Source organism: Diplotaxodon limnothrissa, linkage group LG7, assembly GCF_057381915.1.
Source record: "Diplotaxodon limnothrissa isolate DT_005_m linkage group LG7, D_limnothrissa_male_GT1.1, whole genome shotgun sequence".
In the NCBI taxonomy this organism is placed as follows: domain Eukaryota; kingdom Metazoa; phylum Chordata; class Actinopteri; order Cichliformes; family Cichlidae; genus Diplotaxodon; species Diplotaxodon limnothrissa.
The window spans coordinates 24315038-24340931 of record NC_140602.1 but is presented as its reverse complement, the minus strand read 5'-3'; the positions used below and the strand labels follow the sequence as shown (position 1 = coordinate 24340931).

At 42.2% G+C, this 25894-nt stretch overlaps 1 protein-coding gene across 1 annotated transcript; it reads right to left on the bottom strand.

Annotated features, from left to right (window-relative positions):
- Positions 1–13665: 13665 nt before the first annotated feature.
- nts (neurotensin) lies at positions 13666–18239 on the bottom strand. Its single transcript, XM_085357749.1, has 4 exons — positions 18179–18239; positions 16724–16785; positions 14533–14730; positions 13666–13809 (listed from the first exon to the last, which is right to left on the bottom strand). The coding sequence occupies exons 1-4, from the start codon at positions 18237–18239 to the stop codon at positions 13666–13668; spliced, it is 465 nt and encodes a 154-aa protein (XP_085213875.1).
- Between the last annotated feature and the right edge of the window lie 7655 nt (positions 18240–25894).

The following is a 25894-nucleotide window of genomic DNA, read 5'->3' as shown; positions in this document are numbered from 1 at the left end:
GAGCATTCTTTGCTATTGGCAATATGTTTGGAAACCTCAGTTCATACTATGGCCTTGGGTGAACCGCGTGAAAAGGATCCATTATACATTTGTCTTAATACTTAAAGGGCCCTTTAATTTTCTTAAGGTTACAATTGTCTAAAATCAAAGAGTAACTGCATCAAACCTCACCGGACCTGTGAGGGAAAAAGCAGAACTTTATGATTCACCTGCAGGAAACTAACTATCTAAGTTGTTCAGTTATATTGGCTTTGAAGGTCTAGTCCCCAAAGCTCTGAGCAAATGATAACTGTGTGAACGTGATGTGTGGGAGTTATATGAAACGTGAGCTGTCTTCCAGTGGAGCATGTACAAAGTGCATGAACAAAAGCATTTTCAGTGGATAAAACAACTCCTTTTGTATGTAAGGATCTATGAATTATTGTTCAGCTTCTGCTAATGAAATTGTTCTGAGTCTGTACGTAGAAGCCTACCATTCACCAAGTTTAGAGTTGACATGCTGTATATTGTTAAGTGGAGCGGGTGTGTTAAGATGTTGTTTCTGTGTCTGTTTTACTTTCCATCGTTCTCTAATTGGTACTGTATTGTAAGATGACATATATTTTTTTATACATATCATTTCAAATGTTGTATTGTAAATGCTGTATTTAAAAATAAGTTAGATTAAACAAATGAATGCTTACTTTGTTGTGCACTGACTTCTAAGACACACCAGTAAGCTCAATGGATCACAACATACTGAATATATGTCTGCAGTGTGTCGGGGCTTGAATCGTTGCTTTGAAAGCCCAGCGGATAACTAAACAGCATTTACATGACTCTAAATCAAGAACTAGTTTTGCTTCAGTGTGAAGAACGACATTAAAAAAAGATCATACTCTTACAACATACATTTTCACTAAAACTAATAATTGACATTTGAAGTTTCTTTAAATTTGCAGCAAGAGCGAGCCTGCTTTACTCAGATGCAGTTGTAGCTTAAAGCAGAAAACATACATTATTCATTTCAATATTCATAAGCTTTCTGCTCTTTTTCCTGCATACTTAATGAAAGTGTACAGATGATCCCAGAGAAATTGGGGGTGGTGTGTGAGGGGGTACTGTAACGTGTAAAGCTTTGTGCTCTTGGGCCATTGGTCAACACGAGTCACATATTTTCTGAAAATGCATTCTGAAGCAAACAGTGTTGTTAAAGTGGGACTTTATACAGTCTAACATGCTGTATAAGTTTTATGGCCGGTGTAAATGGATACATAAGCCTCTGTACGGTAAGTGTCTGTTTAACATGTGCCCAGTGCATTAAAAACAACACCATCTTTTATATATATATATAAATACAGGCATTTTACAATTTACAGTGTTATCAGCAGTGTTATCTCCACTTAGTAGATATACACTTAAACAATCTATTTAAACCCATCTCTTAGAACATTTTTATTTTGTAGAACGTTGTACAACAAAATGTACAAATTATGACAAAAAATAAAACTAATTAAATAAAGAAAAACTCCACTCCATGTTTGATTATATGAATGGGTGAATGAGGCATATTGTATAGGGTGCCTTAAGTGCTCAAATACAGTAGAAATCCCCATATAAGAAACAGCCCATTTACCATTTACTATGGGAAAATAAACAGGTTTTCCAACAACTATAAGATTAATTGCCAAGAAGCACTGTTACAACAACAATGCAAGAAATGATCAACCCAACATAAATTCCTTTACTTTTTCTAAGTTCATATGAAGAGCCAAGATAATATTGTTCAATGATAGCAGGAATAACAATGAGACCACAGAAGGTGGGCTGAAAACATTTTACACATTCCTAGGCCATAAAATGATACATCAGCACAATCTGCTGATTCTACTTTTTTATTTTATTTTTTATTTAGAAACTAAACGTTTATGTATGTTTATACACATGCATACGTACAATAAAAAAAATCAAGTTCAAAGTCCATTTCCCTTCACTTCAAACAGAGTTTAATTCATCAAATGAAGACAATTAGTGATCATCACTTGAACAAAATATGGAGGTGGCTGTCATGAACATTTATTATCTCATATGTATGTTTTTTTATGTATGTGTTGTTGGTTTTGGGGGGGGGGGGGGTGTTTAACCAGAAATTAGTAATTTCAGAATTCAAGAGATCACATAATCAGAAGTGTCTCGGTAGCTGTAACCTAAATAAAGCTGAACTCCTGGAGAAAAAGCCACACAGGCATGTAAAGAACATGCAAACTGCACACAGAAGGAGGCTATCCTGGATCAAACTCTCTTGCTGTGAGGCTGCTGTCAAGTTTAAAAACAACACGTTTAAAAAAGTGTTCTTGGGGGATTTTCACTTTTCTGCAAGAATCCGATGAAACACGAGTGACAAGGTTATTTCCCAGCAGTGCGTGAGTGAATGAACATTTTATAAAGTTTTACAAAACCAAAATGAACAATGTCACTCTTATCTATAAAACCTTTCACTGAATCAGTGAGAGTCCATGAAGTTGGGAGATACAGGGACTGCTTGTAAAATATAGAGAAGCATAACATATTAATTAGAAGGAGTGGAATAATTCTCACTGACAACTGGAGTTTATTTAATCAGGAACGTCAAACAATGCTAAAGATTTAGATTTCAAATTTGGATGCAAACTAACTTTTTTTTTTATAGAGGAATGGTACAGAATCAATAAATATTAGGAGTTTCATGACATGTTTAATAAAGGAGTTGGGACTTGATAGCACTGGCTCTGTTTCAGAGCCTCTGAGTGTTTTGTCACAGTCGTCTCTGTCTCGCTCCACATTCTGCCCTTCAAAGTCATCCAGAACCAAATGAAAGGTAAGCATACATGACGACCCGGCGCCCGAGAAACCACGGCTAATACACACCATGAAGGAGCCAGGGAGGCAAGTAAAAAACCAATATCCCACATAACAAGACCTGCGCTGTGCACAGTGGGAGACATCGGCCAATCAATGCTGTGGTTGCCATGGTGCTGCCAGCACGAACCTGCACAGGAGGAAAAACCCCACATGATATCAAACTGATATGGATTGTGTGGATTTCCTCATTTGCCTCTTGATCTGTCCTGCACTCTCTGGGAATTCAACATTGTAGATGGATTTTAATTCCACCTCACATGTCTATTAAGAAGCTGCAGCAATGTGTTCAGCAAATCAAAAGAACAATGGGCGAGGCTTGTTTGTTATTTTGGCTGCTTCTTCTCTTAAGGTGCAGATGCAATATGCTGTCATGCACACAGTAGTGCAGCATCAAAGCTTGTATATAGCTTTTGATTGGGTCCATTTTGTGCCTTGTGTTTTATGGAGCTCTTACAGCACAGACCCACGAGCCAGGTGCACTGGCTGAGGTTGGGCCAAGCTGGGGAAATGGTGGAGGAGAGATAAAAGACATATTGAGGAAGCTGAAAAGAAGTGTAATGAACAGGCAAATGGGCAAGTACGGGGGATTTGAAAGCATTGAATTTGAAGCAAAGCTTAAGGTAGAGAAACACAAAGCAGGCCCAGATGATGAATGACTCGTAATAACCTGGCTAGCAACCTGTGATTGTGTGCCTTTCAGTGATGGAGGAGTCCCCGAGCATTTTGGTGCTATCGTGTTGATGAGAAGTCAGTTACAATAGATGCTGAGATGCCTGAGCCAGCCTGTGCTGCTGGTTGTGGAATCAGAGTGCATTCCTAACAGCCAAAACTATGATGAAAACGGCTGAGGGTAAACAAAAAAAAACATATGACGCATTTGATCATCTTTTGTTTTCAGATGGTGGAAAAGCGAAGCAATGAGAAGTAGAATCTACTTGTGCTGACTGGGGGCTTCAGCTTTCATCAGCAACTGTATGTAAACAGCAGTATACTGGTATTCTTAACATGAGAAGTACGATTGATTGACGGCATGAATGGAAGGAGTGGTGGAATGCATTTATCTTGCATGTAAAGTTTCAGTGTACTCATACTTTCTATGCTATAATACTTTGCACTATATTTTTGGATGCAAATATTTCACTTTCTGACCTCTGTGCAGATTATTCAGACCTAAATTTGCTGCTCTTACACTGACGTTTGTATCCCAGTATCAGGTGGGTCTCCCACTTTGGATATGACAGGGTAGCATTAGCAATTTATAGCCATGAGACTGTGTTGTTTATGTTCTTTATCTTTCTCTGTCACACCAACCCTCTGCATATCCTCCCTCAATACATCTATGACTCTTCTCTGTGATCTTCCTATTTTCCTTCTGCCCAGCATCTCTATATTCAATACCCTTTGTCCAATATATCTACCATCCCTCCTCTGCACATTTCCAAACCATCTCACCCTTGCCTCTCTAGCTTTGTCTCCAAACAGCTCAACCCTAGCTCTCCCTCTGATGTACTCATTTCTAGATCATAGCAGGTCTAGCACCACTATTATCTTGTAAAACTTCCCTCTCACTCTTGCTTCTGTCCTTCTGTCACAAATCCCCTCTGACACTCGTCCTCACCCAGTCCACCCTGCCTGCACTCTCTTCTTTCACCTCTCTTTTGTAGTTGGTTTGGGTGGTTGACCCCAGGTATTTAAACGTATCTACCTTCATGACCTCTGCTCCTTGCATCTCCACTGTTAGTCTCATTCGCACACATGTATTCTGTCTTGCTTTGTTTCCTCTTATCTGCAGAGCATACCTCCACCTCTCCAGGTTCTCTCTCACCTTCTTTCTACTCTCAGTACAAATCCCAAAGTCGGCTCCAAACCTCAGTACACAGAGACTCCTGCCTGAGTCTCATACTTTAATACTGTTAATATACAGTTTCATCACGTGAGTTCTTTATGCAGTTCTCTGGAGGAGAGGAGTAGCTCTAGTTTTGTTGTTGTTTTTGATTTTTAAATGTCATCATGAGAGTCTGGAGTGGTTGATTTGCTTTTAGAGCAAACTTCAAGTGACCAGTTGAGGAACTGGCTGTCACACATGGGGGAAAAAAAAAAAAAAAAGTAACGGCATATAACTGTGTAGGTCATGAGTTTAATTACATGGGCTAAGCCACAATCTCACTGCATAGATTATCCATTGCAAGGGCAGGCAACCTCAAGAAAATTCTTTTCATTTGCCGTCATGATGTTGAACATTAACCACGAACCCGCCCAGCAGAACACTGCGTGCTTCCCTTTAACAACTCCCATGGCATTTACAGGGCCTTCTTGAGGAGTGGAGATAAAAGGGACTGTGCTGCAGGCGCTGCTGGAGCCAGCTTCTGCCTCAAAGTGTATAGTCCCTACGGCGAATGAGAGTTTAATCGCTCCCAATTGCTTTGCTTCACAAAGGTGTGACCCCCCCGCACCCCTCCCGTCCCCCCTCTCCTGTTCCCACCACCACCCTCCCATCTGTCTCTCATTGTTGCCAGCGAATAAATCTTGCCGCAGGGAGATGTGCTGCTACTTTTCCTCAGTCTCCTCTTCCCTAAAACCTTCACTTTCAGTTTTGTAATGCTTTCATCCAACTGGGAACAGGGAAAGGAGTAATCAAAACAATTACCTAAGTCCCATTTCGTTTCATATGAGACTTGTCTTTTTTCATGTGAATTGTCTGCCAGGATGAAACAGGTTGTGTCTTGGGGACTTTTTGTGGAACATCACACAGGCAGCAGCTGTCACAACACAAGAACAGCTTCAGTGGCATGCTGGTTTTACCAGCAGGTTTATCACTTGGCTCTTTCGACAAACAATTACCAAAAACAAAATGAAAAAGAAGAAGTGCAAAAAAAATTCACTTTAGTTATCAGAAGACCTTCATGGTAGAACTTATAGCACTGTGTAGAAAACAGACAACGACAGTGCGCGTTTCACTATTATTACCTCTGGGGATTGTTATCTATTTTCTCAAATGATACAAAAAAAAGCTTCCTCAGTGACAAGCTTACCTCATAGTGTGCCTCATGATTAGCCAAACAGATGAGAAAAAGGAAAAAAAAAAAATTTTTTAAAAAGCCAGGCAATATTTTGGCAGATCAACAGAGCTTTGACTTTGATGAGACAAAATGAGCTCACCACAAGATATAACATATTTCCTGGCCCTCCCCACTGCTCATATCTATCCACTACAGTAACTCTCACACTCTCAGGCATGTCGTCCGAAATTGTAAAGGCCTTAATTAAAGATTAATGTCAGGGTTTCTTGCATGCGCCGCTTAGATAACACATTTCCCAGGGCGCAAAGCTTAAAATCGCACAGGCTGGACACCAGATTTTTCAGCTTTCAGAACAAAAGCTCTCAGTTCTCTGGCCAACCAGATCTTTTCAGTTGAAGGACAAGCAATAACAGCTCCGCTACTGTCTTTTGCAATGCCACCAGTGTGACTGAGGATGGGGGTGGGGGGGGTGGGGGGGGGGGTGTTTTAATTATCATAGACAGTCACAGTGACACAATCAGCCAGTTGAAGACCCACTGCACCAACCGCACGTCCCTCTTCCCCCTCGAAACAATTACTGATCCTTGTCTTATTCATGAAGCCTGCTTATAATGCCAGGGCATCCTGCAGAGTGGAGGGATCTGTCTGTGAGAATCAGCCTTGTGAATGCCTTTCCACACACAATGGTGTACATGTATGCACAGGAAGCAATTCAACCACATGTATGCATGTGTGCTTATGTAAACATGTGTTTCAGCACTGTCAGACAGATGTAGATGAGATCTGACCAGCTCCAGTGGAGCGCCCCGCAGTGCCGGCAGTGCTGCAGTGGGGCTTGTTGCTTTAACTGTCACCTGACAAACAACGTCTTGTCCCATCATCTCTTCTTTGAGGACAATAAGATCCACAAACAGTGTCACAGCAACCACACAGGGACATAAACGTACATGTTCAAAATCAATATACTAAGTCTTATTGTGAGAGAGCTTGTGTAGGTGCAAGTGAGATAACTCTGATGGTTTGAAAGCCATGTAATATAGCCCTTTCTGAACACCTACACTGTAGCCGTCTCTAAATAACAAGTGTTAAAAGAACAAGAAAGAAAGAGACTTTTATAAAGTAGTGAGAGAACTCTGCAATAACCAGCAGCAGTCTTAGCCATAAGATAACAAATAGTTCTGCAGCACAGTGTCATATTTACTTAACTTTTCTGGAGTTAGAGAGACTATGTTACTGCCGACACTTTTACTGTGAGAGCACATCTTGAGCCTTAAACTTAGAGTGAATGCCAGTTTCAGTCATTAGTTTAGTTTGGTATCGCCTTTGTAGCTGTTAAGGTGATGGTTCAGTTTGCCCCGTTCAGCAGCGACTTCTGTGTGGTACTGGCATAATTATACAGGTGAACTATGAAACTGTGTCAGTGATCATACAGTATCCATAGCTGTAGTTCTATGGAGAATGCATATACATCGCCAATTTGCTTGTTTCATTAGCAATAACACCAGGAATAGAAAAGCCAGAGATGGCGTTGAATGGGTGAGGTCCATTGGTTTCCTTTATCAGAATGTGTGAAAGGACTTTCTGATAAGCCACTGACAATTACCAAAGAAACAGAGAATAGCCTTTGTTTAATTAACTCAAGTCAGATTAGCAAGAACATTTACTGAAAACGTACCTAGTAGACCCTGGTTGTGTTATCCTTGCAAAAAAGACCGGATTAACACTCTGCCAAGCCAAATACCCATGGCTGCCTAAAGCTCAAAACTCATTATCTGTGAACTGCTTAATTCGATTAACATTTGCTTAAATTAAACATTTAATTAGTTATAGACATGTGATAGTTGTAGACATATAAGACATCCTGGGTAATATGTTATCCAGGCATGCAAACAAACATATCAGGCATTTCTGGCAGGCAGTTACCCCCTTTCCTCCAACAGTGCCATGAGCAAGATCATTGTCTTGCTAATCATGTCAGTCATGTCAAGTGTCAAGTTTCTCCTAAGTATTAAAGCTCCTAATCCCTTCTTAGCACATCTTAGTAACATCGGTTGAATTCAGTTTTATTTATACAGCACAACAGTCGTCGCCTCAAGGTGCTTACAGTAAAAAAAAAAAAACCCATTTGGCAAGGGTGAGAAGGAAAAACTCCCTTTTAACAGGACGAAACCCCTGCCAGCCATCTGCCGCAACTATTTGGGAGTAATGGATAACTATAGGCCAACCTTTAAAGGTTCTGACTGCCTCTGTTAACTTAAATAAATGTCATGGGGTTTTTGACTTGGCATTTTGTTTGTGTTCTCCAGTGGTGGCGAACACTGAACTGAGTCTCTTAAGCCTTTTTTTTTTCTTGCCCTTTGTCTCTGTCTGCTGTCTAACTAACCAGGGAGCATTATTCACAACTGACATTGACAGCCTTACCTGTGACAATAAACTGCATTGACATGGCTCTCCCTTCACTGCCCTTGCTGAAGGCTTCGGTAATGCAGCCCATATGCAAGCCCTAATTACTTTCTCCGATGGCCCCTGCAACAAGGTCACACTTGTTATGCCACTGTCCCATCCACACAATCAGATTTTTTACAAAGGAAGCTAATCTCATTCCTTCACAAGCCATTATCTTGATCGGACTGGCTTTTTACGCAATTTGCAACGCTGTCCAGATGAGAGAATGACTTTCCTTTAGGAGTGAAGACGCTCCTATCAGCATCCCAGTGAGAAGCTTCAAGCTGTCAGCCAACATCCACCAACTCCAAATTGGAGTTAAATTGAAGAGGCGTTCGGCTGGAGAAAGGCCAAGACAAGCAGGCCAGAGCACTGCTGCAGCGGCAGATGTCGATGAAGGTTTTTAATGGAGTTGAATTAATTCACGCAGGGTGTAATTTGTCCCGTGGATGTGGGAGGCGTACTAAGCCTGAACTTTTTCAGGGTCATAAGAGTCGTTATATTGATAAACATCTGCTGAGGCAGCCTGCAAATTTGCAAAAACTGACAGATCTGTTCTGATGTTGAGATAATGATAAATAGCATTCCTCCAGCGCGAGGCTTGTTGTAAAGCCAGAGCTGCACCCTCACATACAGTATGTTTGCCCAATACTGAGTAAATAGAGAGCGTTAAAGTAAATAACTGCCGATTTACTCTCCTAGTTAATTTTCCAAATTTAAATTGGCCAATTTATTGTTGAGTGAATTCTGTGCACCATACCGTGGAAAGGTTTTGGCTCTACAAGTAAGGAGGATTTCAAATGCGTGTAAATGAAAGAGCTTTAATCTACCAGTTGTTAAACAGCAGAAGTTCTTCTAAGCAGTTTCTGAAAGTGTTTAGCTTTTAGCTCTCTAACTGTCTAACGTCAGCCACCACACTTCTGTTACAGGAGTCCTTGTTCTTGTAGTTGAAGATAGTGTATGACTCTGGTTGTATATCTCGAGTCAGTGACGTCCTGTAGAAAATTACATGAAGAATCTGATCATCTGAGGTGCCAAAAGCCTTTGCATAGTACTTTATCTTTATATTAAAGCTAAAAGTCCAATCCACATTTGTTTTTTCTATTCAGAAACATTTGAGAAAGGTTGTCTGTCTCTATTTGTTAGCCCTGCAACAGACTGGCAACCTGTCCAGGGTGTACCCCGCCTCTCGCCTTATGGCAGCTGCCGTGTTCCCCTCATGTTTGCTCACCACTCTTTTTTTTTTTCTTTTTTTTTTTTTGTGGTGTACATATTGTGGAGCCTTCCCGTCATCCTTTGTCCTGTCATCCACACTGCCTTCTGTTTCCCTTGCTCTGATTTCTCTGAGTTTCCCAAGCGTGTGTGGGATGTTTGGATTCTTTGTTATCTTTTGGATTTGGAACTTTGTAATTTTCTGGACCAAGGAGCATTAAAGCTTGTTTTAAAGTTTATTCCTGCCCCAAGAGTCAAGATTTGGGCCCATAAAGGTTTGTCAGCCTTATAGTGTTTCATGGCACTGCACAGCAGTCAAGTGTCTGTAGCATTTATGAGGCTTGATGTAACAGTACCAATCTAAAGAGAATTTGTAGAGCTCTATTTGACACTGCAATAAAGTTCTCATTCTTTCCTAATAGTTGGAAGCACACTGTTGCAGAATGTGATTAAAATGAACCAGTTGTAGTAATCACTGGAGAAAGACAACATTTGTTTATTAAGAACATTTCTTGTTCATTTGTTGTGTGATTGTTAGACTTCTCTTTCTAATAACTGCAGGATTTGTATCTCACAACATACATGCCTTGAAATGGCTACTGCTGTTACCTGGCACTGTGTGCATAAAACTGAATTAACTGAATAGAACTGAATTAAAATCAAATGACCATTTCAGGATTCTGACTAAAATCTATTTAAGCAGGAAATTATTACTAAAGAAGAACCAAAGGTCAGTCTTGAAATGATTCATGTCATCTTCTTGCCTCTTCCCACACCAGTATAATAAGTGGTCTGGATTAGCTTTGTGATGTACTGCCATCTGCTGGTAGTGAACGTGCATGTGCACAACTAACAAAATGAAACATTTTGATTTGTTTACAATCCATCTTTTGAAATACATTTTTCCTGACTGGAGCTAGGTTGGAGTATAGTAAACCAAGAAACAGACCAGTTTAATATAATCATAATATCTGTTATTATGTATCATGATGGGTAAAAGCCTGCAGGATATTGCTATTGCTTTTTGAACTGTGTTTTCATTGACGTGTCATAGTATGTGAAAAAATATCATTCCAGTTTTTCTTAAACAGCATATACTTTTCTGTTAAAATTTAAAGTTGACCAAAAAAATCCCAATGCTCTCACTTTATGATGCAGATTTCTACAAAGATTTTGTGACTGTTCTTTCTTTTTTCTTTTTTTTCTCTTGATATGTGACTCTTCCCCCTAAAGGTATACTTGAATTTCTGACAGCAGCCATTCACACAGTAAATCTGAAGTAGTTACACAACACCGCCATCCACTGCCCGTGATGGGCGCATACAGTGTTGGTGGCCACTGACTTGAAAAGAATAATAATGAAGGTTGTCTATATGATATATTTTTAACCTTTGTTCATGCAAAGTTTGACCTTTCCTTGTTACACCTGATGTATTTGATGTATTCAAATGGAGCTATTTGAAACATTCTGGGGCATTCAGCTGTGCAGAACTACCTGGTTTAAAGGTGCGCCGGCAGTAATTTTGGTATGAAAGTTTAAATGGCAGCTTTAAAACTAACTGACTTGATAAATACCTGCAGTAGCTGGAGTGAATGAAAAGCTAGAACGATGATGGCTGCATATTATTTCATCTCAGCGATGTAATTTAAGTTCAGAGGACCTTTTACCTTTTTTGTGTTACATTCAGAAAAAGATACCAAATGAACTCAGTTGGTAAATATCATAAAAAAGAAATTCGACATCCACCTGTATCCAGGAGCACAGTTAGATTTCGTTTCACATGTGGGACTTTGAGCTATCTGTCTCTGATATTTCATCTGTCACCCCAATACAAAGGAGGTGAACATCATTTTCCTTTTAGGTACTCAAAAGTTGAGAAATTACATTTGAAGATTTTCTTGTAACCTTTCCCTGACAGAGAAATGGTTCCACTGAAATATGACCACATCGGGGTCTGGGGATTATCCCTGTTATCCGAAACGCTTTTTTAAAGGAGATAATGAGTCCATACCCAAGTATGACCCTTTACTATCAGCAAGGCTGGACATAGCTGTCCCGCTTAGAAATGCAGTTTTGCTTTTTGATTCTTTTTCGTACGGGATTACGTGTTGTAAGCATGTTTTGAGGGGACTGAGTTCAGGTGAAATATCAGGTGTTGATGGTAACATGAATTTTTTGTGCCTGATTTCTCACTTACCTTCATCTCAAAAAGTGTTACCAAAACTTTTGTAGAACAAAGAAATCCTTTGTACCTAATTGTTTGGCCCAAACGTGTTTTGAATAAAAACAGCTTTTCCTTTGCGTCAAACTCCAAATCTAATCTTCTCACATCACCTGCTCTCTCAGGCAACAAGATGAAGCCATCCCAAATGCGTGTTTGATTGTGTGTTGCATGTCATCCAAGTGCTTTGGCTGTCAAGGTTAAGAACCAAGTTTCAAAGAACACCAAAGCTTTTTGATTTAGAGAGGAAACTGCCATTTATTAAGGCCAAGACCTCTCATTCGCTGTAGTAAAGGTGTATTTCATCTGCTGAAGTCAAAGGGCCTCTGTGCTCCTTTGAAAAATGCTCAGCATAGCACATGCTATTAAGATCAATGTGTTGATATTAAAGGCGCCACAAGCTGAATTTTAACATCAAGAAATCATTACGGCATCAGTGTTCAGACCTGACTGTAGTTGCAAGTGGATCCCAAGTCAAAGAGTGGCAGCATTTATTGGGCTGTTTTTCATTATATTATAGATTTTTCATCAATCTATAAAAGTTATAAAAGGAGACAAACGCCGTTAATAATAAATTACATTGCAACAATGCTGCTACCGGCAAAGTCTACTATTTTTTCCAAATTATAAATGTATTTTAGGATATGTAAAATTCCATCACTGATATTTGTATAAATGACTGATTTGAATTCCAAACAAAAAAAGACATAAATCAAGATCTCAGATTGCATTATTATACATAAGAATGGATGTCTAAAGAACAAGGTCATTCTATATTTCCATACTAAGAAATATAGAATAACCTTTTTGGTCTTATGGAAGACCAAAAACCAACAGCATGTTTGTACTTTTTCTTTTTTTTTTAAAAAAAAAAAACGATTAAGCATAGCTAATATTTTAGGCACTATTTGTGTTTCATTTCTAATTTGTTGGGATTTTTCTAAATGCATATCAATCCATATTTAGGATCTAGCAGCCCAATTGTGCATAAAGAAAAGATAACTTTTATCTTATCTTTTTGCACAATTTTATGTACAATAAAGTACTGAGTCCTAAACTAAACTGTGTTCATTGAGATTAAAGTTGATAAAGAATGAGGACAGATGAGAAATTAAAGCGAAAATATGGATCCTGGGCTTAATGCCGTGGGAGCAGTTTGATTTCACAGTATGGGTCCACAGAGACATTTTTCTATGCTGATGAGAGTGATCTTTTCCAAGATGACAAAACCTCTATCCATGGCGCGCAGTGGGACTGAATTAATGATGAAGGTGAATAATATGCTGTGGCCTTTGCAGTAACCAATTTTCAACCGGTTGAACAGTGTTGCTTCTACTCTGTGTTTCCATGCATGTCAAAGTAGAGTTGCAGAGACTTGGAGAGTTTGTGCTAAACCGACTGAAGCTACTGGTGACACTTAGGGAGACATAAAGTGTCTCCTGGTTTTGTTTGGTCAGAGGAGTAATTTGTTGTAGGTTGTGATCCTGTGAATGCTAATTAAGTATTATAAAGGATGAAATATGACACAACTTAGCTAAGTCATTACATAAATAGAAAAAGCAGATTGTGACATTGCGCTGGTTTTGTATCATGAATCCTTTAATTTCTGAAACAAAATAGATTTATTTTGCAGTGAATAAATAGCATACATAAATACAGTTTCTCAGAGATACACTATTTCTTTGATGCTAAGGATTTTATTTTCAGGAGCAGGATAAAGACAGGCCTCTCTGTTGGACATACAATCAAAGGGTCTGATTGGATAAAAAGGAACAGGAAAAAAAAAAAAGACTGCATCTACAAGAAGACAGAAAATAAACACAATCACATAATTACACAAAACATGTGGTCCGGTCCCTTAAAATGGTGCTGCGGTCTCTGGGATGTCAGTAAAATGTACTTCGTTTTAAGATGTACGGCCGCCGAGTCTTAGTGATGTGCCCCACTTGCCTCTTCAATATGTAGGGTGACTTTCGTTTCAGTGGAGCGTCGCTGTTCTCCTCTGAATACTCTAGAGAGTCTTGGAGTAGCTGTGAGGAGTGAAGGGAGACACAGCAGAGGATGAGTGTCACGCAACATGAGGGAGTGTGAGGGGGGCGGGCGGCAGGCAAACATGTTTTGGTACTGACTGCTAATCTGCAGGTGTTGTGTTAACATTTAAAAAAAGAGAAATGCCACAGTGCGAGGAGCCAAAAGTGGAGAGAAAAACGATGACAGCGAGTGAGGAAGAGATGAGGAGGCGAAGTGGGGGAGAGGGGAGATTTAATGAAGTGTGTTTGCTTTAGGGGAGAACACACATACTCCTGTGTGTTCTGGCGATGTGAGTGAGTAAGTGTGTATGTACACAAGTCTGTGTATTTGTTTTGACTGGGCTTTTGGTTGACAGTTACTTCTCAACAAGTAGCTTAGGTAGGAGATTAGGACTTTTGAGAATTTCCTTAGCTATCCATAATTTCCCATATGGAAAAGAAATAGTAAAAACTTATATGTGATTACTTATGAAAGTGGCCACTTTCTCATTACTTTCATACATTGTTTTAGTAAGTATCCAAAACATACAAGTTTCATTATATCATTTTTCAAGGGATCTTATATCTGTTTTCACACTTATATGCTTTTCATACAAGTTTCACACAAGACAGATACAAACTTTATAAGATTTATATATATCTTTTCCATATGGGTATGCAATGTTGTTATTTGAAAAGTAGCCCACACAGCAAAAGAAAGTAAGTTAAAGATGATTGTCTGACCCTCTCCTCCCGGCTCTGCAGTACTCGGCAGATGTGTTGCAAGTTGTACATTTCATCCAGCAGCTGGAGGCTCCCCTCCCTCAGACCCCCATCCTCCTCCTCCCCACTCCACGCCTCCTGGCGCAGGGCGCTCAGCATCTTACAGAGGTTGGCCAGAGACACGCGCCAATAGGGGGCACTCTGCTTATTCTGTTTCATCTGCACAGAGGGCACAAGATACCAGGATGAGACAGTTAAATGGATTGAGTGGTTGGGTTTTTAACACTCAGAGTGCATCACTTAATCAGATTCCTGCTTTGAGCAATATTTTCGTTGGTGTTTTCGTGTATTTTGTGAACTTGGGTGAAGTGAAAACTGTACTGACCACTCAAGAGGCTGATGTTTCAGGTGGTTTAGAAGCTTTTTGGTTTAATGGGGATTGTTTTCTCTCGTGAAACATTTATATTGACAGAAATGATCTGACTGAAAAACGACATTTTCAGGTATTACTCAATCCGCGTCCTCAACACTGTAAGTACAAACTGTGGCCATAATTTTAAAATTCAGCCAAACTGTTGATTCGATACCTCGATCTGACTTAATCATTTTGATATTTGTCATTTCATAGCTTATGTTTGAGCAAACAGAATACAGTCAGTATTGTGAACTACACCTTAGTCTCACTTTTAATGTTGTACATTTTGCATTTGCAGCAGTAAACACTCAGGTAGTTCCTTTAAAAAGGGACTGAGGATTCTGCATGTGAGACTTTTACAATGTAATCTAAGCACCTATTATTTCTTAAAGACACATGCACTCAGAGTGAACAGAGTGAGACTACTGAGTTATAATCTAGTGTCTCTAGAGTGCAGTGAGATGGTAAAGAGCCCCCAGAATCCTCTGTGTGTACTGGCTGTCACGTGCATGTTGCAGTCAAAGATGTCAGTGTCAGGGAGGCTCACTCATCATTTATGACCAGTGGAAGTATCCTCAAATATAAAGACGAAAACTCTTTTTGTTTGCCAGGCAGGAGACGTGGATAAAAGCTTTAGTGGCATCAAATGAACAAGCGTCAGGATCAAACATAGGCAGCTGACATTTGGAAATTGCCCATGCACAAAAGACAAACTAGCTGAGTTAGTGTGGCCATGCAATTGTGCTGTAATGTCATATGAAAGATTGTGGTGCTTCACTGGAAATTTCTACCTTAACGTTAGTCTCCTGGGCTCTTTAGCGTTCACAAACTTGCATTTTATAGAGACGCAAAAGTTCAATCTAAATTCCAGCATCGGAACAACTAACGATACTGAACACAGAGGTCAGTGACTCACTATGCAGAGTAATAAGAAGGTAATTTAGTTGTATTCAGTAGAGAATGAAAAACCACAATGGAGCATTAACCGTGGTATCTAATCAGATGAAAGGAAGGGAGGAGTATATCAGTCAATTTTATTGTCAAATATATAGTGTGTAGATAAAGAGCCACAATTAGGTCTATCTTCCACCATACTGCACTTTCCAGCCTCTTGAGCAGTCTGTCAGTCATGCAGCAAGTTATTATTACAATCATCACCCCTGAGCAACCTCTGAGCATCGGCAGCTATGAATCAAATGGCTGATTTGTCACCGTCATGTCTCCGTGTGAGCATCGCAGTTTTTCATCAGCAAGAACGGTAAAAGATGTGTCGTAACTATACTGCCAGGTCCATCTGAATCCTATTAGGATCGGCCATCCGTCTGTGCATGCCTTTGGTTCCAAATTCACTGATTTCATACCTGATCTTTGCATAGCCTCAGGCAGACATCAGATAAATGTGATAAAAAGCTCAAGGTTACAACTGAATTAGAATGCCCAATCTCAGCTCTTATTTTCTCCTCGTTTCAAAGCACTGCAGCAAATGGAAAGGTGATTATTTGTTATTTTTCTGAGCACATTTGAACTGGATACACTTTTAAAAAGAGCAAATTGACTTAAAAAAAACAAAGTAAATGCTCAGGCAGCCTGAGTGGCATAAAAAGCCTCTTGTGGTAAATTATTTATCTCCCACTCAGCATGAGCACAACCGCAAGCTGAGGTTGCCACTGAAGCGTGGATGTAGATTTCATGAAAGAACACCTGGAAAGCCTTTATCGGCGAGGTCAGAGACCGACCCGGCAGGATGAAGCTTTTCTTTCCAGTCTCTGATATCACAGATGTAAAAAGACCAGATACCTTGGAAGTGAAGAGACTGCTGAGTAGTTCCTCTTCTAGAGCTCGCTGCTCCTGGTCAACATCTGTCAGTTACAGAAAAACAGCTTTACAACATTCAGATTTCACACAAATAAAAACACAAAACAAAAGATAAAACATAAACAAAAAACATAAATAAAACATAAACATAAATCAGTATAATTAAAACAAATATACTAGGTCTAATCTAAATGTATACTCAGTCGGTTTCATTTGAACTGATTCCATTAAATTTAATGTTTTACATTCTACTTGTGTAACAACATAAAAAAATTGACATGTTATCCAACTACTTAAAGAAGTCAGTATTTTGGGCATAAATATTTTTGGAGTGTAGTTTAGTTCAGTCCTCAATGAAATGTTATTTAAATTAACAATTAAGTATAGTTTCTCATCATTTACATTTGAATAGTAAAGTGGTGAAGAAACCCAGCCCTCAGTATCTGATGGTGGTCATCTTCATCACTATTGATAACAGAGTCCCCGTGCACACTGACAGTGACAAAAAGCAACACATAATATCAATAAGAATTCCATGTGCATCTCTCTCTCTCTCCCTATATATATATATATATATATATATATATATATATATATATATATATATATATATATATATGTGTGTGTGTGTGTGTGTGTGTGTGTGTGTGTGTTATGTGCGCGCATGCATAAAAGTTGTCCTTTATTTGGTTATTGATCCAAAAGTAACTATCATCTAGTAACAATCCATTCTCATTTTGAGTATTGGAAATAGTTCAGTGTAAACTGCATTTAATGTAAAATAAATGAAACTAATTAAGTTTCATTTCCCTAACATAAGATCAAACAAAGAATGAGAACAATAGTGTAAGTTACATTAATAGTTACATTAATAGTTTTTTCTGCTGTGCCGTGTTTGGAAGAGGTGAAGTGAAACTGTCATAAAAGCCCATATTCACATGTGACTATGGCCACTTTTAAGCTTTCAACAGGTGACACTATTGATCAGCCTGAGTCCCAGTGCACCCTGACAGTTAAACAAAGCACAAATTATGCATGGATTTAAAAGAATGGAAGAGGCAATTGATCTTTGAGGGGGAAAGGGGTTTTATAGTAGCCTAAAAGAGCTGTAATCCTTGAGCAAAATTAAGATTTTCACTTATACAGTTATTTTTTTTAATAAACCGAGGTTTAAAAGTTAGCTATGTCATGAAGTCACACGCCATTCTCTGATTTTTTCCGAGAGAACAAATCAGGTTATTTCAGTATTTAATCTAAAGGACCAAACTCAAAACCATCCTGTTTAACCAACTTTGCCATTCAAGGTTTTTCAGAAATATTTGCAGTAATTTTTCCTTCTTTTATGCACATGCAACATTTCAGTATGATGCACCTGTTTTGTGAATAAATCCATAAAGTTCTACATAGAAAACCTGTTGAAAGAACACCAGTGCTTACCTGTACAAAGTGCACCACATGTTAAACAGAGGAGAAGCATACACGCCAACTGTGTCTGCATCTTGATCAGAACAAAAAAATCTGAAAAGAAATACCCCAAAAGAACAAAAAAAGGATCCCACACTGAAGAATTCACCTGAGGAGGAATCTAGTCCATAAGGTTAGGGGCCAGACACAGACAAAGAGAGGCTGGAGACACAATTTAGTGAAGCTGCTGTTTTGTTTTTTCTTGTTCTTCTTCTTCAGATCTATACACACTTAAGCAGTTTCTGCTGCTGGGATGTGAAGCACAGTGGGCTCCATTCCCTGGGTATATAAGAGCCAAAATGATGTCACAGCATCTGCCCCCCCCCCCTTACCCCACCCACACAGACACACATCTCCATCCCCACCTTCCCACCCATTACCACATCCCACTCATTCTCCTGTGTCATCAGATGTTTCATCCGACGACACTCCGGCATCATGACGTGAAAGGTTTTTGCGTCAAGGTTTTGAAGATGTGGTTATTTCCCTTCATGAATGCACACAGTCCGAGGTTAGTTTTGCCTCATGTTCCACTGATGGGTACCAGCAGTGATGAGGCAGGATGAACGAATCAGGCTCACTTTTTGCTTCACAGTTTGAACAGTCTTTTCATTTTTTTTCTAATTCACCAGGTTGTTGTCTTGGTTAACAAACAAAACCACTACATGCTAAAGGCTCAAATATTGGTGACGATTACAATTTAATTAACGTGAAGGCACAACTCTGTCCATGTTTCTCTAAAGCAGGTTTTACTTTGTAATAGTTTTTTTTTCTACTATAAATTCCCGCTGACATAAATGTAATCCATAAACCAACAAATAGCTTGAAATTTATTACTGCATTGCATGATCATCACAATCAGTCCACAACCTGCAGATGTTGGGATTTCTGTTTTTGACTTTAATAATAAAAAGCTTTTTCACTGGAGCTGTCATGGATCGCTGTGTGGCAAGCAGGAGGAGGACCCAAATGCAAAACTCACAGACACGGGGATGAACTCGAGAAACACAGCTTTAATGCTGGCACGGCAGAACACAGGAAATACAAAACTAAACTGGGGAAAAGTAAACTAACACTCGCAGGTAGACACAGGAAGATCCACACAACATGAGGGAGAACACGACGCCGAACAGAGGGAGACTCAGACAGAAATACACAGAGGGTAAACGAGGAAAGTGGGCACACACGGGGAACACAGGTGACACTGATAATCATAACGAGACAGGGCGGGGTGAACTGAACATGACATGTAGAGGCACAGAGGTTCCGACAGGAGGAGAGAGAGCACGGGGAAAACACAGACATAACGGGCTGGGGAAACATGAAACAACCACAAAGGGAGACGAGGGCTCATCAATACATAGAGGGCACACAGGGGGGAGAGAGCCATGAAGGGAAAAACACTTAGGGAACAACACAACAGGGCAACTCAGAAGACATGGCCTAAATAAGGAACGAAATACGAAAATACAAAGAACTAAGAATACTGGGCCCACATGGCCCAGGACCATGACACCACCCCCCCCTAAAGGGCTGGCTCCCGACAGCCCAAACCCGAGAAACAAAAACAAAAACAGAAAACAACCCACCCAGGGCGGGAGGCGGGGGACCAGGACGGAGGGACCAGAACGGGAAACAAAATAAGCAACAGAAAACACGGGAGCACATGACCATAGTCAAAATAAAGTTCAGGGGGCCGACCCAGAGCCCACAGGCACCAGAGTTCACGGGTCACACGGTCGGGGGGCCGACCAGGCGGGTGGCACAGGTGGCAGAGCTGGTCCGGAGGCCGGCCGCGCGGAAGGCAGCGGCGGCGGCGGAGGAGACGACGGAGCAGTTCAGGGGGCCGGCCGCGCGCAAGGCGGCGGCTCTCCAGTGTCAGGCGTACTGGCCGAGGCCCGGTGGGCACAGGACCAGTCGAGGCGGGACCAGGCGAAGCACAGGCTGAGGCTGCAGCAGACGAAGGCTCTGAGGCTGCAGCAGACGAAGGCTCTGAGGCTGCAGCTGACGAAGCACAGGCTGGAGCTGCAGCTGACGAAGCACAGGCTGGACCAGGCGTAGCAGAAGGTGGCTGGATGGGCTCCTCGGGCCCTCCAGCTGATGTGGCATGGTGCTGGACGGGCTCCTCGGGCCCTCCAGCTGAGACAGGAGGCTGAACGGGCCCCTCGGACCCTCCAGCTGACGTGGCATGAGGCTGGTGCGGTTCTCCTGAACCCCCAGCTGACGAGGAAGGTTGCTGAACGGGCCCCTCGGACCCTCCAGCGGAGACAGGAGGCTGAACGGGCCCCTCGGACCCTCCAGCGGAGACAGGAGGCTGAACGGGCCCCTCGGACCCTCCAGCTGACGTGGCATGAGGCTGGTGCGGTTCTCCCGAACCCCCAGCTGACGAGGAAGGTTGCTGAACGGGCCCCTCGGACCCTCCAGCGGAGACAGGAGGCTGAACGGGCCCCTCGGACCCTCCAGCTGACGAGGTAGATGGCGGCGTGGGAGCCGCGGAGTCCTGGATGAGCTCATCCGAGCTCCCAGCAGGAGCTGATGCAGAGCCAGAGAGATTTGAGACCCCTGGCTGAATGTTAAGCTGACCAGCGGACCGTACTGCTATCGGGGACTGGGCTACAGGAGCTACTGGGGCCTGCGCTACAGGCGGCACTGGAGCTACTGGGGCCTGCGCTACAGGCGGCACTGGAGCTACTGGGGCCTGCGCTACAGGCGGCACTGGAGCTACTGGGGCCTGCGCTACAGGCGGCACTGGAGCTACTGGGGCCTGCGCTACAGGCGGCACTGGAGCTACTGGAGACTGAACTGAGGGTGGCTGCGAGGGAGCTAACTGAACTGAGGGTGGCTGCGAGGGAGCTAACTGAACTGAGGGTGGCTGCGAGGGAGCTAACTGAACTGAGGGTGGCGGCGAGGGAGCTAACTGAACTGAGGGTGGCGGCGAGGGAGCTAACTGAACTGAGGGTGGCGGCGAGGGAGCTAACTGAGCTGTGAAGGGCTGCGAGGGAGCTAACTGAGTTGTGAGAGGCTGCAGACCCTGGCGGCTCCGAGGGCCCCCGAGAGCCAGGCGTGTTCCCCGAAAGATGTGCTGACAATCGGGGGTAGGCCACGGCTTTCCCCGGAGCTCCTCCTCTACGTGGGTGCAAGCTGCTTGCTGCTGCTCACAGAGACCGGGCTCCATGATTTCCGGAGTTAATGCGGTGCCACGGCGGCGCCGGCGCCGCCCCCTTCTGGTAGCTGGCGCGATGGGCGCTGATGGCACCAATGCAGGGGGTGATGTAGCGGCGATCTCCCGGTCGTCCGCCCACATCCTTGCCAGAAATGAGGCAGGCGAAGTAAAGTCTAAGCGGATTGGAGACGGCGAGCGGCTGGTAGGCTGTGCAGCAGGTGAGAGGTCCTGCTCCGAGATGAGCCAGGGCTTCCACCGGAGCTCGTCCTCCCGATAAGCCCGCAACACCTGCTGCCGCTCCTCCTCACCGAAGTCAACAGCCTCGGGCATCTCCGTGCAGGCAGGCGGTGGCGAAGATGCGGAAGCTGATGAAGTGTGAGCCAATGGTGTGTCCGTGGTGAGCCTCACCGTTCCGACTCTGACCGCCACTGGCTCATGAGGCGGCGGGGCAACGGCGCGATGGCACGGCTCTGGTGAAGGTGCACGCCCACCGGGCCGCTGCTGCTGCGGACGGAGTCGGAGAGCGGAGACGAGAAGGTCGCTGACGAGGGGGTGCAGCGTCTCCCATAACCAGGGGAACACAGACACGCACACCCCTACCTGGCGGGCGAACTCCTCCCGTTCCTCCTCACTGGAACAGTGCAGCCACTTGTCGCATAGCGACTCCACTGTCCGGACAATCTCCAGTCTTTGTGTCGCTGGGTCCGGCATGGTCGCGTCGTACTGTCGGTCCGCGGAGGGGTTGTGAACTGCTGGGTCCATGTTGTGGTCGTGTTCTTCTGTCATGGATCGCTGTGTGGCAAGCAGGAGGAGGACCCAAATGCAAAACTCACAGACACGGGGATGAACTCGAGAAACACAGCTTTAATGCTGGCACGGCAGAACACAGGAAATACAAAACTAAACTGGGGAAAAGTAAACTAACACTCGCAGGTAGACACAGGAAGATCCACACAACATGAGGGAGAACACGACGCCGAACAGAGGGAGACTCAGACAGAAATACACAGAGGGTAAACGAGGAAAGTGGGCACACACGGGGAACACAGGTGACACTGATAATCATAACGAGACAGGGCGGGGTGAACTGAACATGACATGTAGAGGCACAGAGGTTCCGACAGGAGGAGAGAGAGCACGGGGAAAACACAGACATAACGGGCTGGGGAAACATGAAACAACCACAAAGGGAGACGAGGGCTCATCAATACATAGAGGGCACACAGGGGGGAGAGAGCCATGAAGGGAAAAACACTTAGGGAACAACACAACAGGGCAACTCAGAAGACATGGCCTAAATAAGGAACGAAATACGAAAATACAAAGAACTAAGAATACTGGGCCCACATGGCCCAGGACCATGACAGGAGCTTAACCTGGCTTTTACAACTTGTTAAGAGGACCTTGGAAACAATGACTAAGAAAATAATCTTACCACCAGGTCTGTTTGGTAGATTTTTGAAAGCTTTCCATCAAATATCCTCCAACTTTATTTCTCTTTTTAGGATTATATTTTTGCTTAATTCCATAGAAAACACTTTTAAATCAGCATACTTACTCTATGAACTTAAGAGCAAATATAAACTCATGCACTAATTTCTGATTCATTTTGTTAGTGTAGTTTAAATAGAGCTGTTTTCTGGTTTTGTTGCCAGAGATGGGCAGTAACGCGTTACAAGTAACAAGTAACAAGTAACGCGTTACTGTAATCCAATTACTTTTTTCAAGTAACGAGTAAAGTAAGGGATTACTATTGCAAAAACGGGAATTAGATTACCGTTACTTTCCCGTAGGAACGCTGCGTTACTGCGTTACTAAAACCGTGATTTTTTGCGAGAATGTCTCATGACAGTGACGTGCGAAGTTCGTGGCAACAGCTGTGTGCAGATCAACAATGGATCACATATCGATTGTGGGAGAGAGTATGAGCGTGCAGCGTTTAAAGCGTGGAAGTACTGACCTTACTTTGAGTTTGATCCCATAAAAAGTGACAAAAACATTAGCGTCCATCGTGCGTGGGAAGAAAACTTCTTTTTACAGCAAAAAAACCCCTAAACTTCCAAGCAAGCACCGAGTGCGCTACGACATAATGGGAAATTCACAGAGAAACTCGTGGATTCTTCCACTGACTGCTGCGGCACACCTGCACCAGGGTAAACCTCCACCTACCCCACTCCTGCTTTACAGGTGAAAATAGAGCAACAGGACCGCTAGTCTTTGATTTTATTTATTTTCTGCTGTGTTTTACTTGCATCTATTTGAAAGACTGAGTGTAAACACACACAAAAAAATATTTTATGTGCTGGAATGTGCAGAAAATAGGTTTAAATATTAAACAAATTTCTTCCAGTCAGAGAATGTTGCATATAATTTAATTTTTGCTTGATGCATAAAGTTAAAAGATTAAAAATAATAAAACAAGTTTTAAAAAGGGACCTTTCCATTTGATAACATTTTGTATGATGGATTATGCAGAAAAAGTAGAATTGGGCTGAAAGATCTATCGCTTTATTACCTATTCAGGTTGTAAATCGTGTTTTTAAAAAGTAACTAAGTAACTAGGTAATTAATTACTTTTGAAAATAAGTAATCAGTAAAGTAACAGGATTACTTTTTTGGGGAAGTAATCAGTAATTAGTTACTGATTACTTTTTTCAAGTAACTTGACCAACACTGTTTGTTGCACAAAATTGTAAAGGGGGAGCCATTTGTTGTGACCGGTTGAGCCTGAGGAAAAAACATGAGATGAGGTAAGTGAAGAAGAAGCCTTCTGGGAGCCTAACTCTATTGCAGCTAACCAATGGATGGTCCATGGTCACCTGATCCAGCCCTTACTATAGGCTACATCAAAAGGGAAGTTTTAAGCCTAATTTTAAAAGTGAAGAACCTGTCTGTCTCCCAAACTGGGAACCGATTAAGGTCAAATTAGTTCAATTTAATTTTATTTATATAGCATCAAATCACAACAGTTGCCTCAATGTGGTTTATAGACCCTCTGATAATACAGAGAAAAACTTCTCAATCAGATGTCACACTCTGGTGACAGTGGGAAGGAAAAACTCCCGTTTAACAGGAATAAACCTCTGGCAGAACCCGGCTCAGGGAGGGGCGGCCATCTGCAACAACCGGCTGTAAGTGAGGAGAGGAAGACAGGATGAAGACATGCTGAGAGAGCCAGAGATTAATAATAAATAACGATTAAATTCAAGGAGACAGAAGAGGGACCTGATAGCTGAAAGTTCCACCTCAAATTCTCCTTTAAAGATTTGTATGTGAGGAGAAGAATTTTAACTTCTTTATTTAACAGGGAGCCAGTGAAGAGAGGCCGATGTAGAAAAATAGGATTTCTCTTTCTAGTCCCTGTCAGAATTCTCACTGCAGCCTTCTGATGTAACATTTAACTGCAAATGTGTCTGCAGAAGCAGACACCGACAACCATTAATGGGTTTAACGTGTTTATTGAACAGATAGTAAAGGGTAGGTGAGTGACTTAGAATGCTACAACCTTTATGGGAGTCTCTACTGAAGGAGACAGAGTGCATGCAGGTAAGTCTCTGTAAGTTATTAGAGGTGAGAGAAAATTCTTACTTGTAATTTGCTTGAACAGGGATTTAAGAGGGACTGCTGGCACACAGACACAATACCTTAGGAGTAGTGAGTGGGTTGGTGGAAAGTGGGGAGGCAGGTGAGATGAGGGTGAGTCCTTCTGTCTTCAAAGCTCAGATGATGTCTGTAGAACTCCTTGGTGAAGCATGGATCAGGAAACTTGAACAGAAGAAAGACAGCACAGGCCGAGAGTGGACATAGGGAGGCAAAGCAGAGAGAGAAAGAAAGACAGACCAAGAAGAAAACCCCACATCTGCCCAACCATAACATCTGGATCAAATGAAAACCTTTTCAGGGAGCTTCTGAACGAGCAGATAATAATTATTTACAGGAGTCCAGTCATTGTAGGTAGTCCTATATATACCTGTTACGGCCCTAGCAGGGCCTCCTCCTGAAGGTGCCTGTGTGGGCGTGTCCCACCACCTCTTCTGCCTGAGGTGCCACCTTTCCCTTTTGTGCAGCTGACTCTCGTCAGTAATCAAGGAGATTTAAGCCCAGGGAAAGGTGAGCTCTGGGCCAGAGTGCCAGTAGTGTGGTTGCAGCTAGTGAGCTGTATGTTTGTGTGGTTACAGCTAGTGAGCTGAGTGTTTGGTGTATTTGCAGTTAGTGAGCTGCTCTTTCTTTTTGGCTTACGTTTTACTTTATTGACCAACGCCTGAGTTTTGTTTGTTTTCTTAAATGGTGATAGCGGCTTGTCCGTCTCTTTTAGTTGAGCTACTTTAATAAAACTCTTTAATTTAACCCTCATACCTTCTTGTCTCCTTTTTCTGACCCGGACACTTTTCGTTACTTCCCCCTCACCGCCTAGACCCCTCAGGGGAACGTAACAATACCTTTAATATGCACACTGAAGGATATATGAAAGAATAAGTGAATATATCAAAGATTCCTTGCAGTGTTATTGGAGCCCAAGGTAGTAC

What these genes read in the sequence shown, in the direction of transcription:
- nts (XM_085357749.1), bottom strand. Translation starts at nt 18,239, where the DNA reads ATGCAGACACAGTTGGCGTGTATGCTTCTCCTCTGTTTAACATGTGGT. An exon ending in ATGTGGTGCACTTTGTACAG is followed by an intron (nt 16,786 to 18,178) that starts GTAAGCACTGGT and finishes TGTAACTGACAG; the next exon opens with ATGTTGACCAGGAGCAGCGA. An exon ending in TGCAGAGCCGGGAGGAGAGG is followed by an intron (nt 13,810 to 14,532) that starts GTCAGACAATCA and finishes CACTCCTCACAG; the next exon opens with CTACTCCAAGACTCTCTAGA.